General features: G+C 45.4%; 1 protein-coding gene across 2 annotated transcripts; it reads left to right on the forward strand.

Moving 5' to 3' along the window:
* The first annotated feature begins 435 nt into the window (after positions 1–435).
* Positions 436–17,858, forward strand: UPK1B (uroplakin 1B). Of its 2 annotated transcripts, none has more exons than XM_030552679.1 (8): positions 436–522; positions 8,730–8,817; positions 9,479–9,679; positions 11,273–11,347; positions 12,761–12,883; positions 13,275–13,454; positions 15,404–15,487; positions 16,541–17,858. In XM_030552679.1, the coding sequence occupies exons 2-8, from the start codon at positions 8,749–8,751 to the stop codon at positions 16,589–16,591; spliced, it is 783 nt and encodes a 260-aa protein (XP_030408539.1). In that variant the 5' UTR covers positions 436–522; positions 8,730–8,748; the 3' UTR covers positions 16,592–17,858. The 2 variants fall into 2 exon arrangements, with proteins under 2 accessions (XP_030408539.1, XP_030408549.1); XM_030552689.1 differs by lacking the exon at positions 436–522 and adding an exon at positions 7,960–8,049.
* Positions 17,859–24,135: the final 6,277 nt, after the last annotated feature.

A 24,135-nucleotide genomic window follows, 5' to 3' on the forward strand; every position in this document is an offset into this window, starting at 1 on the left:
AGGAGGCAATCCAGTTTGGTGGGGGTTTTCTTTCTTTCCCCACCCCTCTTTTTTCAGGGCAGGATTATGTGAAGACATTTGTTAAAAACCCCTTCTCTCCTTTCCAGTCAGAGTATTTTCTTTGGGATACCGGATAGTCATTAAAACAACAGTTCATCAGTCAGTAATATTCACATTTATGTACTTATTCATCCATCCTTTCTAAAATTCAGAGATCTCATAGGAGTGAGTCACCTGTCCACTCCAATAGACTAGAATAATGGAAACACTTTAGTGCATGTATTTTCAGTATAACCACATTCCAGTACAATCAGAGAATCAAAGAGACACCTCCTGCTCCCATCCCAACCCAGGAACAGGTTTGGCTAGAAACAGGTTCTTCTCATGTGTTGCACACCCCACCAATCAAAACCACTTCCCCAAGCACTCAGGGCCCTTTAAAGACAGGCTGAGCTACAGGGGGGCTTGCTTAGCTTTACAGGTGTGGTTGAGTTTCTGTGGGATAGCAGCACAGTAAAGAAGGTGAGTTAATTGCTGTATTCCTTTTAATGAGGTATTCAAGCTACTGCTGTATGACACAATAAATAAAGAGGCTTTCAGAGTTAATGGTTTATTTTAGTTCTCTAGCATTAGAAGTGAGTGGGTGTTTAGTAATTGGGTGGAATTAACTGCAAGAGCTTATTAAGTAGCTTTTCTTTTCTACCTGCAGGCTGCCTACTCTGTATTATCCCTTTAATTTGCTTCTTATATTAACATTTAAAAAAAAGGAGAGCTATGTGTTGCCAACATATCTGGGGGGCAGGAAGTAAGGGTCACAGCTAAAGTGTGAGCTTTACACTTACTCTTCTTCTGAAAGGGGGGAGGGAGGGGGAAGAGACCCTCTTCTTGTTTGGTTCCATAAAGCTAATGAGGGAGAGAAGAAAATAATTGTTCATCCCAACTTTATTTCCTAGGTGATTACTCTGGATAATTTAACAGGTACTGTAGTGTTCTGACAAGCATGCTTTCATAGCAAACAATTTCTCTCTAAAGGAGACTTAATTAGTAAGTTTGGTTGAGGCTTGTTTGGTGAGGCTGTTTCATCACTGTGGTCTGAAATAACTGGCTGGCTACTCTTCCTTTCCTAAATTTCTAATGTTTGAGTGCTGTTAAACAAGCTGCTGTTTCACTTCAGTGGTGGGTGAAATTATTGGAGGAGCTTGTTGTTTGTACGGTGGTTCAAAGACAGCAAAGTTCCTAAGGGCAAACCAACACTTGTAAAATGCTCAGCTCCTATAGAGTTTTTTTTAAACTAGGGGTAGCTGTGTTAGTCTGTATCCACAAAAACAACAAGGAGTCCATCCAGTGGCACCTTAAAGACAAACAGATTTATTTGGGCTTAAGCTTCTGTGGGCAAAAATCCCACTTCATCCACAATGTTTAAAGTATTCTATATGGTGGCTAAACTTTTATCCATAAGATCATCTCTCTCCCCCTTCATCTTTAGGTAATAGCTTAAATTTTGGAGACTAATTGTCAAGGTCCTCAAGGCTTTTTCCACTAAAATGTCATTTTGTTTCATGAAAACCTGTCTCCCCTACTATCAGCCCTCCAATTACCCTTTAGCAGCTGTTCAGAATGGGACTTTAGAGAGACTAGGGGGGCAAGGGTCTAATAAAAAATATTACAGCTTCTGTTGGTGACAGGGACAAGCTTTGAGCTTACACAGAGCTCTTCTTTGGGTCAAGAAGAGCTCTGTGTAAACTCATCTCTCACCAACAAAAGTTGGTCCAATGAAAGTTATTATCTCACCTACCTTGTCTCTCTAACATCCTGGGACCCACACAGCTGTACTGCTGCATACAAGAGTGGAACTCTTATTTTGAATGCATCAAGGAGGCAGAATGCAGTAACCCTCCATGGTTAGGCTGAGAAATGGCTTTAAGGGACACACCCTGGTATTTGGTATCTCATTATCCTCACACGAGTGAAAACATTTTTCTAAGGCTGGAAGGGAAATGCTCTGTAATCTGGGCTTTGTTAATCAGAGAAATGGCAGGTGTGGTCCTTGCACCTCTCAGATGAATCAGGTTAAAGGCGGCAGGTTAGTGCTGGGTGGGTCAACCAAATCTTTCTGCTGCTGTCAGGCTTGGTTGGTTTGTTGTTCATGAATGACTCTGAATGTCACTGCTGACGCATTTGGAATGGGCATGTTGGATTGAATGATGGGTAAACCCTACATGAGATTGCTCAGTAAAATGACCGGGTCCCTTGTCTCTAGCCTCTTACTGCACTCATTAAGAATGTGATACATAAGCAGCTCCATGAAAGTGGAAGGGAGGGGGTGTGAGGAGAGAACTGGTAGTGCATTCGCCTAGTGGCTATTCTGACGGGAGCACTAATGTGGTGGGCAAGTTGGAGGTGGGGCAACAAGAAAAGATGTGACACCACCACCACCCACACTTAAGTGGCGGTGCCTGCAGAATGAAAGTCTTGTGTCTTGCAGAAGATAAGGCTATATGCCCAATTTATTCTATAGTTGTCAGTATTGGTGTTCAGCGAGAGTTACCTGGAGTGCTGAGCACACACGCCCTTCCCCATAAACTGGACAGTGAAATGGATAATAGATCAGGTTGTCAACTTCCAGCACAGGAGTTAAGTATAATGAAGGGCTAAAAACTGTCTTGAGCTGGACTTGCTGAAGCTGCTGCTGGATGAGAGATGTGGCTGATAGTTCCTCTGAAAATCTGGCTAGGTTTAGGCACCCAAAACACTAATGGGCTTAGTTCTCAGTGCATCCTTTCCACTTCCCCCACTTGCCTTATGGGTCTATCACAGCCTGTTGTTGTGTGTAGGGGGAGGGAGTATAGGCCAAACCCATTCCTAGTGCAGCTTATGGGGCACAGAAAGCACAGACCTGACCATAGTTTGCTGAAGAGCAGTGATGCTGCAACTCTTGAAGTCTAACTTACCTAGTCCTACATGCTCTAGGGAGAGAGAGGAACTAGGTCATAGCCACATTTTGGGAGTGGCTGGTGGGACAGCTGAGGGAAAACATAGGGTGCAATTATGGGGTGGGGACAGCAAAGGGGTTTCAAGTGATATTTACTGAACAGTTATACCTAGAACTGCAATACCCTTGATGTGGTTACTCTGAAATCTAGCAAGAGTTTATCATTTGACTCAACTGACAACCATGATTCCATTCAAGTTGAGGACCTAGATTTCCCCTGAGAGGGAGGAAACCCAACCTCTGGCTTTCCTTCTGTTTCATATACACCTAATACATGAAGCACTTGGGGTCCTAAGTGAAGCCCCATCTTTGCCCTGCCTTCAATTGGACTGGAGGCAACTTGCGTTGGTTGGAAACCAATACAAAAACTAGCTTTATATGAAAGACTTAACCCCTCCTCTGGACACCCTCGACTAAAGACGACAGACAGGAGGTGCTGGCATTCATCTCTTTGCCAGATATGGGAGGAGAAGGCCCTCCTACTATTCCAGATCAATGTAGATTTGAGGTCTTCCCTACACTTACACATGTGCAATTCAACCAAGACTAACATGTAGAGTTTTTTCTCTTGCCTCTGCAGGTGCATTAATGTAGCAAGGGCTGTGCTAGTTGCTCTCACTTGTAATTTGTCCCTGCTCTGAGGTGTTTAGAATGGGCTGATTTGGGATGTGTGAAGTCCCAGGGCATTCATAGCTCATCTGTTTCGAAGGAGAGGTTCTCTGGTTGCCCAGTAGGTCCAGATATTGTCATGGCACCCGGTATTGTTTTCAGTCTCAACTAGGCATTCTTCAAAGGTAGGGGAGTACTATTTCCCATCTGTCACATGGGGAAACTGAGGAAGTAACTTTCTTGATGTCACACCAGGAAATGGTGGTGGAGTTGGACATAGAACTCAGGGCTTTCTGACTCCTCCTGGTGTTCAATGCACTGCATAATGCTGCCCCATGTTACTGTTAGCATAATGCCTTCTAATAAAGGTTCTCTCCCTTCTTTGTCTCTCTGCATTTTCTCATTTTATTCAGTCTTTACACTCCTTGTAACTTCATGTTCCCTAGTAAAGGGCTGGTGCCTCTACCATGTTACTAGGAATCTGTCACTAAGCAGCTGGCACATGGGTGGTGATGACTATATACCTGCCCCAAAAGCAGGTATTTTGAAAGTTGAACCTTCCTTTCTGTGGAAGTCCTGGAGCTTCTCTTGGACACGTGTGCACACAGCAGTTGCAGGCTTGGGGCAGGCAGGATCTGGCCAATAGAGGAGGTTCTGAGAACATGCAGCATATCCAGAGTTTGCAGAAGCTATTTAGCTCATAGGAGGTGAGGGCGTGGCTGGGAGGACACATCCTAAGAAAGATTCCTCAAATAACTGGCTGGACTGCAATAACCTGGGGCTAGTTCCACATGAGGACTTAAGCACTTTACACCCACATTTAGACACCACTGAAATCCTCCACCCCCTTGCTCAGCTGCTGCCTAACTCTATTGGGCCTTTAGGACCCCAAGAGCCTGAATTTTCACCTTTAGAGTCTCCAAGTTGCCTACTTTTCTGCTAGAGAGTGCATCCAGCCACCTCAGACACAGCAGGATCCTCAAACCAGGCATTCCCCTGCAGACCTGACCCAGTGTCTGTGCTCAAAGCACCCTTAAACTCACCATGGCTGGTGGAGAGGAGGTGGCTTCTCTTAGAATCATTGGCCCTGTGGCTGGCGCACTCACCAGCAATATGGGAGACCCATGTTTAATTCCCTGCTCTGCCTAATGTAGAGCAGGGAATTAGACCAGCATTTCAAGTGGTTAGGGCACTCCCTATAGAGTTATTCTCTCTCCCGCTCCGGCCCAATATTTATTTCACACCCAGTGGGGCAGCTTCAACAGGAGAGATTGAGGGAGCCCAGAGCTCAGTGCTTAGAGCACTTACCTGAGACATGGAAGCCCCCAATTTGAACACTTTCCCTTTGGACAGAGCGGGGGACTTGAACTTGTCTCCCCCACATCCTGGGTGAGTGCTTTAATCACTGGGTTAAAGCTTTATAAGGGGGGAGCTGCTGCTACAAACTTTCCCTCCTCCCCTGCCTAGTTTCTTCCAAAAAGTGGCTTTGGCACGTGACTTCACATCTGACAATCCCTAGCAGAGGGAGGTGCTTCCCTCCCAGCCCTAGGCTGAGTGGCTAGCTTAGGTGGTTACCTACTCAGCCCTGCTGCTTTTGTGGATCCTTTCCTTAGGAGCCTCTCTCCATTGTATCCCTATCCATTGTACAGGAAGCCTGGGTACCTGCTCCAAGGCTTGTGGATTCCATTTGGTGGTAAGAGACCTAAACTTTCAGTGCTGCAACACTGAGAATTGCAACACTTAAGCCCTTATCTGGATCTAACTCCATGTCCAACCTATGCCCCAGAGCCGCCCTGACCCACAACAATCTGGTCCAGAAAAAGCCTCCTTTGAGCTTAGAACCATCTGTTTCCCATGAAGTGTGCAGAGCGCTGTTCAGGTTCTAGTCAGGATGATTTACTTCCCTTCCACTCTATCTCCTGCCAGGCAGCTGGCTAAGGAAAGGCTGTGTGAGGTCCTTTTAAAACTACACTGTCCTCAGAGCTTGAGGCTTCCTAAAAACTCCTCTTCTATCTTATGTACAAGTGCATACACCAGACAGTGGCTAAACCAAACTGTAGGAACAGTGTCTAATTTGAGGTTGGCAGGTTTGCAGCACTGTGCTTGGTTCGTGTAGACACCCAATTACATTACAGTAGGACTTACAAGTGAAGCGTCCATAGAGAAGTGGTAAAAATGCCCAAGGTCTGTCTATGCTAGCAACTCCACCAGTGCTGCAGCTGCATGGAATTCTGGTTGTCTTTTGCCATTTGTGTAAAAATAGCCTTAGAAAAGCTATTATAGAGGGAGGTAATGGAAGCTTAGGTAACTATCTTTCTATTATCAGGGGGTATCGGTGTTAGTCTGTATCCACAAAAACAACAAGGCACCTTAAAGACTAACAGATTTATTTGGGCATAAGCAGATGCAGAAGTGAGGGCTTTTTTACCCATGAAAGCTTACGCCCAAATAAATCTGTTAGTCTTTAAGGTGTCACCTGACTCCTCCTTTCTATTGGTGTCTCCATGCTTGGTCCACCAGAGAACTTCCTGTGACTTGTTGGTTGCCTCACTGCAGTTCAGTGGACCTAAGGAAACCTGTAGGAAGGGAGACCAGGGCTTAGTAAAGAGGAAGAGATCATCAGGTGTGCATTTCTTCTCAGCCCAGCTTTTCCTATGCAGGGTAACATTGCATCCCTCTAATATTTGACCGTATGGCTTTGTCTATACTAACATTACTAATATTTCCCTCTGGGGGTTAACAACAGTATGGGGAAACTCGAATAAGAAATTGCTAGTGTAGACATTCCAGGAGTGGACTTGTTATCTTATCAGCTTGTAATCTTTCCCCTGTCCCATTGGTATAGAAGCTGGTACGGATGAGGCCTAATTTAGGCTTCTGTTCTGTTGACAGCTCGGGTTTTGTGCAGCTCCCTACAATCACAGCTGTTTTTTTTTTTTTTCCCCACTCAGTCCCCCTTGAAGGAGGGGTTTTCATCACCTTCCCATCAGATAAAGAATCTGGACGTATCTTTTTCCAGGGTTCTTGACCTTGTGGACGATGCCTCCATGCAGCTCACTGGAGAGGAGTGAATTCCATGTGGAGTGCCTGGTACTAGAATGCAGAGTAGAGAACTTTTGAGAATGTAGCTGGAATGCTACTAAGCTAATATGCCACATTCCTGCTGCTGGTGACTCAACTTTCTCCCTCATGCCCTCCCTGTGAGGAGTGCTTTAGGGTAGCTTTAGTTCCCAACCTGGGTGTGTCTCACTTGAGGCCATGTCTACATCTAAAATTTTGCAGCGCTGGTTGTTACAGCTGTATTAGTACAGCTGTATAGGGCCAGCGCTGCAGAGTGGCCACACTTACAGCAACCAGCGCTGCAAGTGGTGTTAGATGTGGCCACACTGCAGCGCTGTTGGGCGGCTTCAAGGGGGGTTCCGGGACCGAGAGAGCAAACCGGGAAAGGAAACCAGCTTCGCCGCGGTTTGCTCTCTCGGTCCCGGAGCCAGCCAGCAAACCGCAGGGAAGGAGACCTGCTTGCTCGGGGTTCCGGGACCGAGAGAGCAAACCGGGAACGCCGCGGTTTGCTCTCTCGGTCCCGGAGCCAGCCAGCAAACCGCGGGGAAGGAGACCTGCTTGCTCGGGGTTCCGGGACCGAGAGAGCAAACCGGGAACGCCGCGGTTTGCTCTCTCGGTCCCGGAGCCAGCCAGCAAACCGCAGGGAAGGAGACCTGCTTGCTCGGGGTTCCGGGACCGAGAGAGCAAACCGGGAACGCCGCGGTTTGCTCTCTCGGTCCCGGAGCCAGCCAGCAAACCGCGGGGGAGGAGACCTGCTTGCTCGGGGTTCCGGGACCGGGAGAGCAAACCGGGAAAGGAAACCAGCTTCGCCGCGGTTTGCTCTCTCGGTCCCGGAACCCCGAGCAAGCAGGTCTCCTTCCCCGCGGTTTGCTGGCTGGCTCCGGGACCGAGAGAGCAAACCGCGGCGTTCCCGGTTTGCTCTCTCGGTCCCGGAACCCCGAGCAAGCAGGTCTCCTTCCCCGCGGTTTGCTGGCTGGCTCCGGGACCGAGAGAGCAAACCGGGAAAGGAAACCAGCTTGATTACCAGAGGCTTCCTCCTTCCACGGAGGTCAAGAAAAGCGCTGGTGACTGTCTACATTGCATTACCAGCGCTGGATCACCAGCGCTGGATCCTCTACACCCGAGACAAAACGGGAGTACGGCCAGCGCTGCAAACAGGGAGTTGCAGCGCTGGTGATGCCCTGCAGATGTGGACACTCTCAAAGTTGCAGCGCTGTAACTCCCTCACCAGCGCTGCAACTTTCTGATGTAGACAAGCCCTAAGACACTAGATCAGACTTGCTGCAGGTTATCTGCTGTGGAAACCAAAGGAAGCAGCACTGCTTCAGAGACAGAAGCCATAGCCTGAAGTACACAGTTGGAGAAGGAGCTTATGATCTCTCCAGTAGGTATGAATTGGGAAGAAAGAAGTCACCAGAATGTATATACTAGCTAGAGAGCAAAGCCCTAGACTAGACCGCTGTAATTTGCTAGTATGCGATTAGACCAGATACCTCTGACCTGGACCCAAAGCACTATAGGAAAATGAGCATGCTTGGTGTTTATGACAAAGCAGAAGTGGCCAACACAACTGTGGCTCACATAGTGCAATTATGGGGGAGAGGTTATAGGGTGAATAGCTGTCTGGGATGGAACAGACTTCTTCAGTGAAGACCTGTGTAGGGTCCATCCAACTCTTTAACTCTTATGCCTTGTCTTTCATGGTATACACAGGGACTGTAGCTGTGATGTAGCTGCATCAGTGGAATAATGCTTATGCTACAGGTTCGCACTGTGGTGCTGCCAGCTGGTGGGTAAAAATCCTAGTGTAGGCAAGGCCCCAACCATCTCCAGCAGCCCACACAATTATTGTTGATCTCCCTGCCGCTTGGATGACTGGGAGAGCTCAGACTATTAACAGGATAACTTTCCCCAGCACTGACACTTCCCTTCTGAAACTGGAAGCTGGGGAGAAGAGTGTATGTGGGGGCTTGTGGGGTTCTGTTTGGCTTTCCTCAGGGATAACATCCCATTTCTAGAATAAACCTGAGAGACTTGTGTGTCCTGAACACTTTTCTCCCCCCTCCAGGTTGCATGAGGAGCTGAAGATGGCAAAAGGTGATAATGGAGTGCGCTTTTTCCAAGCCCTACTAATTCTTGGCAATGTGATTATTGGGGTAAGCGATCTGAGGCTGTGAGGGTGGAGAGATAGTTTCTTTAGGGGCTCTTCACTCCTCCTCAGATGAACTGTAATAAAAGACACAGCCTAGCAATGGGGTCATTCTTCGTGTTACCACTTCAGTCTAAATAAAGTAAGTGCAAGGCTAGGTGAGAGGTCAAGGTCCAGGCTGAGTTGTGCAAGCAAATGAATTCAGTAAGGGATGGATGGGTGAGGGGTGTACCTGGCTTGGTAGGAAGTAGGGGCAGCAACAGCACATCTAGAAGAACAAGCTTTTGTGCCTTGAGTTCTAGAGGGAAGATCCCTGGTTCCTGAACTCCTCTTTCCAGCCCAGCTCCTTCCCACAGTGACAGGAAGGGTTATGTTAATGCCGTTCTTAAAGAATGCTCCAAAGCTTGTTTTAAGACAAGCCCAGCAGGTATGATCTGTGCTGGCCTGGGGAAGATAGGGCCCATGCTCAGTGGGTTTTATGTTTCCAATTTCCATGGGAGGACAGAACATGATGGATTGTGGCCTGTGGGGAGGGAGGGGGCTCACTGAGAAGTTTGTGCCTTGCATGTGGGGCAGGAGGAGGAATGTGATTAATAGAAGCTCTCCTTGGACATAGCTGTGGTACTGCTTTGGGCTCACCTGATGGGAGTCTGACTTCTGGTTCTCAGATGTGCGGCATTGCGCTGACAGCAGAGTGCATCTTCTTCGTGTCGGATCAGCAGACTCTGTACCCTCTGCTGGAAGCCACTAATAATGATGACATCTATGGTGCAGCCTGGATTGGCATCTTTGTTGGCTTTGCTCTCTTTAATCTATCTGTCCTGGGCATCTTTGGAGTCATTAAGTCAAACCGGACGATGCTGCTGGCGGTAAGTGGAGTAACATTAGTCCACAGGTTGTTAACAAACTGAGATCATGTCATCCCAATCTTCTGCCCCCTGTGCTCATGAGCTGTTGAACACAGCTAACTTCAAGATTTGGGTTGTAATTGCCCAGGCCTAAAGTGGCATTAAGGCCCAATGTGGCTAAAGGGCCACCCCCTTCCTCTTTGACACCTAGGACAGCCATATTGTCCACAACCAAAAGGAATCTGTAACAGGAAGAGGGACATGAGTGTGGGGACTATTTCCATGGTAACTAAGCCACAACTCAAACCCATGACTGCAGGTGACCAAGAGGACTGAACCTTGTTCCCTTAAGAACAAGTTGGCACTTGCTGCCTCAGCTTTGTTCTATTGAGGGGGAAAGTAATGCTGGGAAAAGGAGGGAAATGGCTCCTTATGATATGAACCCCCTACTGGGCTCAGTTCAGTTAATAACAGGCTTCCCTTCTGCCATTATCTGGGTTGGTTTGAGAGAGAGATTCTGAGGGAATAGGAATCGAAATGGTGGTCTTGCGGTGGGTTATGGTGCCTGTGTCCAGGTTTAGAGGAGGCAAACACTGCAGTGGAAGTACTGCAGCTGTATTAAAGTTGTCTGGGTTTTTAGACAATATAGTCTCACCATTCCTTGGGATACCTTAATATGGCAGCATGTGGCTACAGGTGAGGTACAAATGCCTTGATTGGTCTTTGACTCTCTAGCAGAATCCTGAACAACATATTTGACATGGTCATACAGTGTAAATTCCAATTGACCACTTAAGCTTGTGTTCTCATTATTTGCTGCTGAGTGGCATCAAATATTGATACCTCTACCTAGGCTACTGAACATCAAAGTAAGATTGAATCACTTCTGTGAGGAAACTTCACCTTCCACAATATCTATACAGCTGGGAGGTATCTTGGAGTTGCTGGACAAGCTGTGGACAATGCTAAAATGGTGTTCATATGCTTAGTCAACAGATCATTATGCAGCTTCTTATTTACTTCTTCAGATGCTCTATTAAAGAGGCAGAGTGGAGAAGTCTGATCTGTGCCTACACCATAAAGAGCAATCCAGAAATTCTGTGAAACAAATTTTAAGACTGTTAACATAACTAATTTTCTACACCTTGTAATGAACCTCAGACTTGCACTCTCAAGATATCAGTAGGACAAAGAATGTAGCTGCTTCCTAAGAAGGATAAGACACCACTATTGGTGATCAGAACAGTCGGAGTGCCATTAGGCAGAATACAAATAAAATGAGCATATGAACCCTTATGCTCCCAGGGAATAAGACAATCACTAACTAATGACAGAGCTTCCTTTAAATCCAGTTTATGGAATGTACCTGTTAACAACAGGGTAGAACTTGGATGAATGAGACTCTCGTGGTGGAGGAACTTAAATCTGAGTCTCAGGGTTGTTCAGGTAGGGTACGGGTGGAGGTTAATGCCCACAGGGTGGGATGGAGAAGGAACCTTGCTCCAAAAGACCTTGAATCTGATGTTGTAACACCACACTTTGAAATGCAGCATGTTGTGAGAATAGACCCAGGTTGGAGAGCTAACTGTACCTTCTGCTCTGCTTCTTTCCCAGTATATCATTCTGATGTTGGTCACATATGGATTTGAAGTGGCTTCTTGCATCACAGCAGCAACTCATCGAGATTTTGTGAGTGGTGTTTTCCCATGCATGTTCTCTCAAGAGTAGGATGGAGATGGGATGTATGAACATGTCCGCAAAATGCCAAAGCTCTAAGAATACAATGCAGCTAGGGCAGAGTAGAAACCTGGGGAGGGCTGGCTAGAGACTGGACAGTAATGGATACTACTGTACCACTGAAGAGAGGGCCTAGTCTCCTAGGGGCATGTATAATTCTATAACTTGGGGGTCAAGGAAAGAAGACTTTTGTTATGCAAGCTAAGTCTATCTAGTAACTGAGGCTACTGGATCATGACATGTTTTTCAGATGGACAATGCTATTGTAGGTGTTAATGATGGAAGACCTCTGGTCCTACCATTTGAGCATTACTAGTGTAGGGGAGAGATCCATGTAGGTTCTTACAGCTGTTGGAAAAAGTTGTGTGTGTAATACTTGGCTCCAAACAAACCTTCAGACACTAACAAACAGCTTCTTCCCTTGCCTCCTCCGAGGCAAACCCTTCTGAGGACGTGCTCAGCTGTCAGACTCTGGGAGCATCAGAAAACCCATAGATACCAGAGTCCTGTTCTCTAACTCCTAGCATCTCAGGTTGGAGAAGGAAGACTTCCAAACTAACCTGGTTGTCCAAAACTGTTTGCTGGTTCTCTACTCCTAATGAACAAGAAAACCTACTCAATTCAGAAAGGCATCTAATAACATGGGCACAAGCAAACAATATGCATTTTAATATGGCTAAATGTATCTATCTAGGAACAAAGAATATAGGCCATATGTACAGGATGGAGGACTCTAATCTGGGAAGCAGGGGCTCTGAGAAAGATTTGTCAGTAATGGTGGATAATCAGCAGGACATGAGCTCCAAGTGTGACTCTGGCTAAAAGGGCTAATGTGATCCTGGAGTGCATAAACAGGGGAATGGCAAGTAGGAGGGAGAGAGGTTCTTACCTCTGTATTTGGCATTGGTGCGACCACTGGAACTGTGCGCAGTTCTGGTGCCCACAATTCAAGAAGGATGTTTATAAATTGGAAAGAACTCTGAGAAGAACCAAGAGAATGATTTAAGGATTAGAAAACATGGCTTATAGTGATAGATTCAAGGATCTCAGTCTATTTAGCTTAACAAAGAAAAGGTTAAAGGATGACTTAATTATAGAATGTAATCATCTACATGGAGAACAAATATTTAATGGGCTCTTCAATCTAACAGAGAAGGTGTAACACAATCCAATGATGGGAAGTTAAAGCTAGACAATGGTTTTGTTTTTTTTTTTTTTCTAAAACATCTCTGGGAATAATTTTTTGGAAGTTCTCTGGCCTGTGTTATACAGGAGGTCAGACTAGATGATGATAGTGGTCCCTTCTGGCCTTGGACTCTATGAATCTAATAACATCATGTATGCTCTCTCTCATTTGCCCTGTAGTTCACACCCAATCTCTTCCTGAAGCAAATGTTGGAAAAGTATCAGAACCCAGAGCCAGCCAACAATGATGATAAGTGGAAGAGTGAAGGCGTCACCAGGACATGGGACCGCCTCATGCTACAGGTGACCAGTACTCAATATAACTAAAGATTACACAGCTCTGGAATTTCTCATTGTCAGCCTAGAATCTTTCAGTAATAAAAGAATGCTAGAATCTGGCTTGGAATCTTCAGATATGGCCCTGCCTAACCTCCAGCATCCCAGTGGTGCCAGTGCATCAAATGACACTCAGGCCCCTGAAATATCTGTCAAAATGTTACTTTTCCTATAAATCTGTTTATGCCTGGTGTGATGCAATCTAGTCACTGTTCTGGGGGTGGGAGGGTGGGGGAAGGAGAGAGAGAGAGAGAGAAAAGGGGGAACCACTGAGGACTAGATGTTAGCTCCTGTATAATGCTTGTAGCCTTGTGTTGCAGGGGATCTCAATTTTCTTTCTTTCTTCTCCCAAATCCAGAATCAGTGCTGTGGGGTGAATGGCCCCTCTGACTGGCAGAACTACATGTCTGTGTTCAGAAGCAGGAATAGTGACTCAGAGTTCCCCTGGCCACGCCAGTGCTGTGTCATGGATGTCCAAGGAATTCCAATCAACTTGGATGGCTGCAAACTGGGCGTCTCTGGCTACTATAATAATAAGGCAAGAATCTCGCTCTGCTTTTACTGTCATTCTCATTGATTAGTGGGTTTATCTCAATGCTTCATTTGTAATGAAAAGAGGTGCCAGGGTTAAAGCAATTCTTCTACATTCATGTCTGATGCAGCAAGCCCAGAGGTGCTGGGGCTATGAACTGCCAAGCCGAGAAGTGCCAGGGCTCAGCCCTAGCACAAATTAAGCACTGGATTATCTCATGGGGATGGGGACAGCATGCCAACTGAAGCACAATGGGGATTGGAAGCCTATGATATACTAGGGGGACAGGATAGATCTGTTGGTTCCCAAAGTCTTTCTGAGGAGGAGAAACTTCTGTAGCTTCCTGTTCACATCACTGGCCCAAGACAGAGTAGTACAGGAGCATTCCTCCTATTTTGGACTTAAGTAGGGCCTTACCAAATTCACAGCCATAAAAGATGTCCCGGACCATGAAATCTGGTCTCCCCATGTGAAATGTGGTCTCTTGTGTGCTTTTACCCTATACTATACAGATTTCATGGGGGAGACCAGAGTATCTCAAATTGCAGGTTCTGACCCAAACGAGAATTGCAGGAAGGTCACAAGGTTATTTTACAGGGTCATGGTATGGCCACCCTTTCTTCTGCACTGACTTCAGAGCTGGGCAGGTGGAGAGTGGCAGTGCAGAAGTAAGGGTGGCCATACCATACCATACCATCCTTTCTTCTGCACTGCTGCTGGCAGTAGCGCTGCCTTCAGAGCTGGGATCCCAGCCAGCAGCTGCTGCTCTCTAGCTGCCCAGCTCTGAAGGCAATGCTGCTACCAGTAGCAGTGCAGAAGTAAGGGTAGCAATACCGCAAGCCCCCTTACAATAATCTTGCGGACTCCCCCTACTCCTTTTTGGGTCAGGACCCCTACAATTACAACACTGTTAAATTTCAGATTTAAATAGCTGAAATCATGAAATGTGCAATTTTTAAAATATTTGATCGTGAAATTGACCAAAATGGACCATGAATTTGGTAGGCCCCTAGACGCAGGAGACAATAGAGGGGTGCTGTCCCAGTGGAACTGGTACAAGATGCCAGCCAAGGACAATAGTACCCAAAGGAATTGCATTCTGAGGGTGTCTGGCTTCATGACCAAGAGGGTTGGTATAGTAGCCAGTGTTGGCTGAGCCCCAGTCATTTGTGACTAAATTCTCTTAACCTACCCCAAGGGCCCCATTCTAGGGTGGGAAGGGACAAAGCCATGTTGCTAGGGCACTATGTGGGAAGCTTTTGCCAATGCCTATGGCTTAAAAGGGACTGTTGGTTCTCTGATGCCTTTCCCAAATGCTAGCAACCTGCCACGGTGCAGTGCATGGTAAACTACCTTGCTCAGTTTTTTGGGAGCATGGTGGGCAGCCAGAATGGCAGTGTCCAGTCAGTGGAGCAGCCTGTTCCCAGGGAGAGACTGCTGACACATGTAAGATGCATGTTTGGAGGTGGGAGTTATAGGGAAGCTCAGGTGACCTTAGCTTCTAGCAGCTTAGCAGAGGGCTGTCGTTTCCAGCTATATTCCATCTGGTAAAACAGAAAGCTCATGTTCTGCTGATTTTTGGAGTGAAAGGCATAGTTAATACAGTAAGTTAGCCTGAAGTATTTGAGAGGGATCTGTTTCTGGAGGGAATATAAAGCCATAATCTGGATCTATTTCTTCTCTTGTGTCAGGGAGGCGACAGAGCCCCAGGGTGGGATGCCAACTGTGAGCTATCTCCTAAGACCAAGTCGAACATTCTGACCATGGTGGCTGCACTGCAACCAAAGCATGTTCTAGTTTACTTGTTAATGTCATGAACACTGAACTAGCTAGTTTGCTTGTGTTTCTTGGAGAATGAGAACCCTACCTCTCTCCAAGAGAGATCTGAGCTTGTAACATAGTTGGTAAAAGCTCAAACTCTGGTCTTGACTTGCTTATTGGCTCTGCTCCCACAGGGTTGCTATGACATTATCTCTGGTCCAATGAACAGACATGCGTGGGGTGTTGCCTGGTTTGGCTTTGCCATTCTCTGCTGGACTGTGAGTACCTAATATCTGCTCTCTTTCCCCTTCCCTCCTCCCTCAACTCAACATGAGGTGAAATGGGGATTGGCACTAGTGAAAGGACTGATCCCAGGAGAACAAGTAGCTCCACATCAAACCGTGGGGCCATTCTGAGTTGGGAACGGGCTTGGGGGCAGGGTAAGGGATGTGGGCTACCTTGAAGGACAGTCTGCAGACTAAGCTGCTTTAGCTCTGTTCCTTTAAGGAAGGTTGTGTTCTGAAGATCACCAGTTCTGATCTGACCTCCACCTGCTGGAAATTAATAGCAACTGTGCCTAATCCCCGTAAGTGCACCCTGCTGATGTTCAGAATAAAATCTCTGTACTGTATAGCTAACTCGCTTTCTTTTAACTCTGCAAATCAAAAGCCTCTGTCAGTGGACTGATCCCATGGCCCACAAAGTGAAAGTAGTTAAGTGTGCTAATAAGTGTGAACACTCCCACCTTAGCCTAGTGGTAGGTGATGAATGTTGCCAAAAAAGTTTGCTGCTGTTAATGCAAACAGATGTTCACTTGGGTATTCACCACTCCTCTTATTTGCTCTTTGCCAACATTTGTGCAGCTCTCAAGTCTTGCTCACAGAAAAATGTCAATTACTCTTGCTGGAAGTGTTCATGTGCCCACTTCAAAGCTCTGGGCTTGTCATGAGAGCAGAAAAATACGTGACCTTGGAGTATTTGCTATTCATGATGAGAAATAGTAACCTAAGAAATAAATAGTCATGGCAAAAAGTTCAAGAGCAACCTCTAGACTGAAATCAATACATAGGCTGTGGAGCATAGTGCTTAACTGCAGAGTTGTTGGCTGCACATAGCTTGTCCTGGTCCAGCTCAGCTCTTGTATTGAAGAGTTGGCTCCTGTGTGAAGACTGTAACCTTCTGTGGCTACTGGGGGTGGATTTGGTGATGGAAATCCCTGACATGATCCACTGAAAGGCTGAAATGTCATCTGACAATGGGATTGTTGCGTGTTCTCTTTAAATCTGCTTTCTTCATTATCTAACGTCAGGTTTTTTTTTTGTTCTTCATAGTTCTGGGTTCTTATCTGCACTATGTTCTACTGGAGCAGAATTGAATACTGAGGATCCAGTGGCCTCCCAGCAACCCCTCTGAAGTGTTGGTGCATGAAACTGCATTCGTTCATCTGTACTATTCCTCTTGTGCTATGGAGGACCCCATTACCATCCCTCCCCCCACCCCACCCCCATCTCCCTGAAAACCAGACAGACTGATACGCTGAGCTGATCCTTCCAAGAAAGAACATGCCTTCCCTTAGCCTCGCTGGAGTTCTGTAGGTTTTACACCTATGAACTGACCCAAATCCTTCACTGTTCTGAAGACTTCTTGAGTCTGAGAGATGCTCTGATCATTCCGGAGATGGCCTTGAAAAGGGAAATGGCCCATAAATGTACTTGCTCCAGAAAACAATTTCTTTAAACTAGGGCTAATGTAAATGATATCAGAGCAAATTTGATGCACAAGGCTGTTGGTATATAGTATAAGTGAGAGATACTGTCACAACACCAGAGAGCCTTCCTCCCTGCAAGGAAGAGGAAACTTAAACCTGTAACTGCCAAGTTTATTTAATATTCATATTTAGTTCTGGCCTCTGTTAAAGATATCCATCTTCTAAGAAGAAGGCAGACTGTTTTCTATCCGCTGCCATACCTAACTTCTCAGTCTTAAAGGATAAAAGCAGGTTACTAGTCAACCCAAATCAAAGGCTAGTTTACTGCATCATAATATGCTTCCTACGTTTAAGCCTACCTCTGGTTTTTATCACTGATAAGCTATACGACACCCATCTCTGAAATGGTGCCAATGCATGCAATGTTTTGCCTCCTTAATGTGACTCAACAGTTTTCACAGCTCCTTGGAGATCTTGGAAAAATGCAGTTTTGTTCTCAGATGCGTTAACAGGACAAAATATTCCTCCTTTCCCATCCCCACCAGCCTACTCCACTTTCCACCTCCGGCTAACTCAGTGCATATAATTGAGCCCCCTTGATCAAGTAGAATAATTTGCTTTCAAGGACAACCATTAATTCTTACTCATATGTTCTTCTACAGCCTCACTGACCCTCAGTTCTGTCCTAGCATAAACAGTTAGGTCGAAGTAACTGTCTGCTTAAGTCAGGCTTAAATGGGTCCATTCTGGGTCTGGGGGTAATTCCTAATGAATGTTTTGTAAGTTACATGCATTATGTGACACATGCTTCTTGTACAGAATGTTTTATCTGTTTAAGTGTAGGGGGTCAGCTCTTAAGAACCTACCAGCTGCCCTGATTGTTCTAGTGTTTCTGTATATTCTCCAAATCTTTAATAAAAAAGCTGAGTTTCAAATTCTCATTGTCCAGGATTTTGAGTAAATGGAGGCTACACCAGCTGCCTCCAGACACCTGAATGTTGGGCAGTGCAGATCTGGGTTCAAAAAGTTGATGGCTCCAAACTTCTCACAGGTATTTTAGCTGCCACTGTCTGTGCATCTAGAATGTTGTGCTGTGGAAAAATCTGGCACTGAACAGACTTGCCAGTCTAATCACAAAGGGCTGTGGGCCAGAACTCTTGAATTAGAGGTGGGTCATTGCCCCCAAATGCCACCATGTGTCAGAGGTGGAAGATTGGGTGGGGGGAGGTTTGGGCAGGAGGGGGGGGAACCCAACAGAAGGCAGGCTGCCTTGGTGATGTGGTGGCTGCCTCCTTCAAGACTATATGGACTCTAAAGCACCACTACAAGCAGTGTTTAGTTCCAAATACTCTCCCATGGATGACTTGAGCAGATGGGTTGGTTCTCTTGCTTAGACCTCTCTTGAAGCTACAAGTTTAGTTTTAGGTATTACAAGACACATGGGAACCAGTGACTTCTGAGTCAGGGTAGCAATAGCGAAGAGTTGCAGCTTCTATGTCAATTTGGAGGCAAAACAACTATGGGGAGGAGGGAAGAGTAGAAATTGGGTGTAACATTTTTTATGTGAGCATGCACCCACATACAGTTTCTCCACTCTCTTCAAACACACTTCTGGTGTGACAGCCAGCTTTTCACCCACATGAATTAACACCTGCTTTTGTAAGATACCCACTTCAATGTGAGATTATGCTCTTACTTGGTTTTAGGCTGCCCCCAGGAGCAAGGCAGAGCCACAATGCCTGGATGATGGTCCGCACAGCCTCTTCTGTACTGAAGTCTCAGAAGAAGTGGCTCGCAAAAATGAAATAATCAAAACCATGGGATTAGATTGCTGAGTTGAGAGAATCTTCCCCCTGGCAACTTCTGCTTTAATAGCTGTTGGTGAGGGTGGGGCTATCCAGACAGTTAAATAAGACACCCTGAAACTAAGCTGACAAGTGAAAGAGAGCCGATGCCAGAGCCACCTTTTTTTGTAGGTGAAGGAGTGAAAACAGGGCTGCCTAATGCTGTCTCAATATTGCTTCCCCCAAGCACTTCAATTGTGAGGGGCTTAAACCATTATTTACAAATCTCAGGTGGGGGTTCTTTGCATTTTGCCTTTTGGGTTCCTGTGCCTCTGGGTTACTTGCTGGTTGTTTTAAACTTTCTCTACAAGCAGGAGGAACAGAGTATCAGAGGGGTAGCTGTGTTAGCCTGGATCTGTAAAAGCAGCAAAGAATCCTGTGGCACCTTATAGACTAACAGACGTTTTGGAGCATGAGCTTTCGTGGGTGAATACCCACTTCGTCAGATGCATGTAGTGGAAATTTCCAGGGGAAGGTGTGTGTATATATATGCAAGCAAGCTAGAGATAATGAGGTTAGTTCAATCAGGGAGGCTGAGGCCCTGTTCTAGCAGTTGAGCTGTGAAAACCACGGGAGGAGAAACTGGTTTTGTAGTTAGCAAGCCATTCACAGTTTTTGTTTAATCCTGAGCTGATGGTGTCATATTTGCAGATGAACTGAAGCTCAGCAGTTTCTCTTTGAAGTCTGGTCCTGAAGTTTTTTTGCTGCAGGATGGCCACCTTAAGGTCTGCTATAGTGTGGCCAGGGAGGTTGAAGTGTTCTCCTACAGGTTTTTGTATATTGCTGTTCCTAATATCTGATTTGTGTCTGTTTATTCTTTTCCGTAGAGACTGTCCAGTTTGGCCGATGTACATAGCAGAGGGGCATTGCTGGCATATGATGGCAGAACAGAAACTTTCTTTAATTCTTTTCAGATCTGATGGTCAAGTAATCACTTGATCCTGGTGCTATGGAGTTAAGAGAAACGCCAACTATCGTGAGTGGCAGCAGTGCTGTTGTATGGAAAGGCAATTTGAGCACCTCCACTGAGGTGGCAAGAGCAGAATGGAGTGATGGTAGAATGCTGTCAAGCCAGCTCAGAGGAATCCTGCACAGCTTTTTCTGGTTTTCCTGCTTTGAGGGGCCTCATTCCAATCTTTGCAGATCCCCACTGGGGTTGTGGGATTCCAAGAGGAGGTGAGGACGTTCAGAGCAGTAGAGACAAGGTAGCACAAGAGATAAGGAATGGTAGCAAACAGGTTCATGTGCTAATTAATAGATATCTAGGGACCCTCCTAGTTTCCACATTCTGGACTACAGCTTGGTGTAGGTCTTGCCTTATCTCTGAAACGGCCATAGTGCTTGGCTATGTAAATAAGTCATGCAGAACTGAGAAGGTGACAATAAAACTCTTGAAAGTACATCTGTCTCCTCACCACGCATGCACATGTGTTGTGTAATCTCCCTAGATGAAGGGCTCTGAGGCTCAAATCTTCATAACCATTTTTGCACAAAAATGCACATTTGTAACTTTCATGTCCAACTATCTATTGTAGATGCAGAGCAGCACCTTTTGCAGGGCCACCTCTTGTCACTTTCATCATACACCTCGAGAGATTTGCTATTTTTCTTGTATGCCTAGTTGTTGGCACTGTGAGAAGAAGCTGTTTTTTATTTATAACATTTCCATCTTTCATCATGGTAGAGAAGCTTGGGAAACATGGAGTGCCCTCAAGGCTTAACATCAGACACCAAATCTCCCTTACAGTTAGTGTGGGTTTATTTTATTTTATAAAATTATGGTTTTGTTCTATAACACTTGGCGTTGGCAACACTGAGAGCTCTCATTTCTCTGAGTCACATTGCAGTTTAGTTCTGCCTTTTTTGTTTCTGCTACGCTCCACATACATAGTCTGACGCACTGTCCCCCTGTCTAGTGCTGTCATTCTCCTGTAGCCTCACTCAGAAAAGTACCTTCATTCTTACACATGTTCTTGTCTCCTTGTGCAGGCGCCTGCACCCAGGCCTTCATTCACTCTCCTCCTCAGCCTGTTATTGACCTACACTACCTCTGGCCAGTGGCTTCTGACAACTCTTGAACATGACAGGGTAGCCACAAGCAATGCCCTGCTGCTGCAGCCAGATATCGCGTAGCCGTTACCTCTGCACAAACCAGCACACTGTGCCTAGACCTAGTGTCCTCTATTGCTTGCACAGAAGCTCTGGCCCACGCACCCCTTGCATCCTAGTATTGTCCTGAGCCATCCTGCATCAACAGCAGGGCTGTCAAGGGAAAGCGTGATCTAAAATTTGCCAGCCAGCTTGTAACAGAATTCCTCTCGCCTGCAGCAGCGATTGAGAAAAGCCTCTGAAATGCTGCTCATGGAGGCAGGCAGCCTCCTCCAGGAACTCCCCCCTGCAATGGGTGGCCTCTCCTCTAGTTAGGGAAGAGGCTTTACTGATCAAGGAGCTGAGGACTAGTTTTCACTACGTTAGCTACCAGCTGAGGTGAACTCCTGGTATGGCCAATGCAGTTTGTAGTTCTCCCAGGAAGCTAGTTCAGGTAAACCCTAGGACAGGGGTAGGCAACCTATGGCACACGTGCCGAAGATGGCACACAAGCTGATGTTCAGTGGCACTCACACTGCCTGGATCCTGGCCACCAGTCTGGGGGGCTCTGCATTTTAATTTAATTTTAAATGAAGCTTCTTAAACGTTTTAAAAACCTTATTTACTTTTACAACAATAGTTTAGTTATCTATTATAGAAAGATCTTCTAAAAATGTTAAAATGTATTACCGGCATGTGGAACCTTAAATTAGAGTGAATAAATGAAGACTCAGCACACCACTGCTGAAAGGTTGCTGACCCCTGCACTAGGATGTTACCATGTTAGCTAAGGGAATAAAGTCCAGCTTTTTTTTTTCTAGTGTGGGTGCATATTAGGCTGTTGTGGCTGGTAGAGAGATTGCAGGGCTGGTGGAGGCAGCTCCAAACAGAGTCTCTGCCACTTTGATTCATAGTAGCATTGAATCAGGCTTCTAGCATTCCATTTCTGTTCCTGGCAACAACTACACTATCCCAGGTGCTGGGTCTTAAAGTGTTTCATGGTACAAAAATGAATAATACTGATTGCTGAGCATGAATGGTTACAGCATTAAAGAACCCTTTCCCAATGCTTTTGAAAGGGGCTTAGTGTATTTCAGGCTATATCAATCACTGATTGTTGGGTTTTTTCTTCTCTGCAGGTTTTGCCTCTCTGCACCCTTCCTTCATGAGATGTTTTATTCCCCCAGCTCTAGCCACAGTCACGTCCTGAATCCTTGTGGCTTGTTCTTAAGCAGAAACTGAATAGTCTTTGACACAGAGAAGCCTCTTCCACCAGAAGCTGGGAATAGGTTTCCAGGTCAGGTCAAGAACTGGCAGCAGTGAGGTGTGTCTTGTTGACAGTACTAGGTGGACTGGGGTGTGAGGCAGCAGGGCAGGTTTCTACAGGAGCCTTCCTCTGTACCAGTTTAACAACCTGTCTCCTGGGTAGAAATGGAAAGCAGCCACTTTGGAAACATGCTTAGACATGGAGCCATCTTTGTTGCAACACGGGTAGAAGTCGGTCATGTTGTAACCAGTTCCTCCAGCAAAGGCACAGCTGGTTCAGGCTATGCTGTAAATTGTATTGAGAGTCAGCCTTTCAGATCCACAGTGATTTGCAATCAGGCAAAAATGACTTGGTGGAAAGTGTTGGAGCATTTCCATGTGTTTAAACATGGTGGCTGCCAGCAGTTTAACTGTCATATGTACAGGATTTAATGTATAATTTGCTTGATTTCTTAAATCATGGAAATCAGGGTAGTCAGTTGAGAGGCACCTTGGGAGTTCTGGGCAGGTTTACAAAATGCTCTTGGTGGCAAGCGAATAATGAGATGGGTATAAAGAGAGAGAACCCCATGAGCAAGATTAGTCATCAGCTAGTGGAGATCACAGTCAAGACAGTGTGTATTATGTTTAATGGCCATGTGACTGGTATGCTGGTTATATGCCAGCTGCCATAGAAATTTACAGGACGCATATTCTAGTAATTTTCCTAAAGGGAAAGCAAAATTAAGGAAGGGTGGCACAGTGGAGTCTTTATTTGGAGTGGAAACCAAGTCTCATGCAGAGCTGGACAGGAAATCATTTTCCTGTTCCCCCCAAGAATTTTGAGAGTGACAAATTTTCCCATCCCAAAATGGGACAAAGTCAAATCTCAAAACAAGTTTCTGAACTGAACAAAGAAAAATTTAGCTTTGGGTCAAGCAAAAAATATTTGTGGACCATTCTAAAACATTGTTTTGACTTTTGATCTTTTCCAGTTGACACTTTTTTTTTAACTATACATTAATTTAAAATTTGAAACTAAAAGTTTCAGAACAAAACATGGAATTTTTTGTTCTGAAAAGCCAAAACGGGGCATTCTGAAAGTTTTTTTTCAATTTTTTTTTAAAATGGCAGATTAGCTGAAACTAATTCTTTCCCATTAATAGTGTCAATGTTTATGAACTGGCATTTTCCAATGAAAATATGTTAGTCAGAAAAATTCCCCACCAATTCTAGTCCCAGACTCAACTGGTACATGGACAAAATGTATTTTCTTTAGCCTAAAGGCTCAGTTGTTTCAAAGAAGTGAACAGGTGGTCAGATTGCAGGGCTGGCTGCAGAGTTTACAAAGGGCTAGCAGCTCCATTTTTTCAAGACAGAGGACAGGTGTAAACAAAAAGTCACTAAATGCAGAGGCCTTCAACCTTTTCAGACAACTGTACCCCTCTCAGGAGTCTGATTTGTTTTATGTATTCCTAAGTTTCACCTCACTGAAAGACTACTTGCTTACAAATTGCTTAGTTTCTCATTTTAACCATATAATTATAAATATTGGAATATAAATATTGTACTTACATTTCAGTGGATAGTATATAGAGCAGTATAAACAAGTCACGGTCTGTATGAAATTTTAGTTTGCACTGACTTCACTAGTGCTTTTTATGTAGCCTGTTGCAAAACTAGGCAAATCTCTAGATGAGCCAATGTAACCCCAGGGGTACACGTACGCCTACTTGAGAACCACTGACTTCATGCACTAAGGGCAGGTGCTCAGATGCTATGGCAATAAGGAAGTTATATCAGAGAAATCCAGTTTGATTTTAGTTAGGTTAATAGTTTTCCTTTATAATTTGTAATTTATATGCAAGAAACTTCAAACTAAAATGAAGTGCTGGTTCTTGTAGTAATTTCTTGTGGTGTTCTTTTCTAGTTTGGTTTAATTTTCCTTGACTTAGGCAGTCAATACATTTCTAACACTATCTTTTTATTTCAAATAAAGCAGACTCCAGCATGTAATGTACTAATGAGGAAACGCACACTA

The sequence above is a fragment of the Gopherus evgoodei genome, chromosome 1 (assembly GCF_007399415.2).
Source record: "Gopherus evgoodei ecotype Sinaloan lineage chromosome 1, rGopEvg1_v1.p, whole genome shotgun sequence".
Taxonomy (NCBI): Eukaryota; Metazoa; Chordata; order Testudines; family Testudinidae; genus Gopherus; species Gopherus evgoodei.

Coding starts and splice junctions, on each gene's coding strand:
- UPK1B (XM_030552679.1), top strand. CDS start 8,749: ATGGCAAAAGGTGATAATGGAGTGCGCTTTTTCCAAGCCCTACTAATT. Junction 9,680..11,272: donor ACCGGACGATGCTGCTGGCG/GTAAGTGGAGTA, acceptor CTTCTTTCCCAG/TATATCATTCTGATGTTGGT. Junction 12,884..13,274: donor GGGACCGCCTCATGCTACAG/GTGACCAGTACT, acceptor TCCCAAATCCAG/AATCAGTGCTGTGGGGTGAA.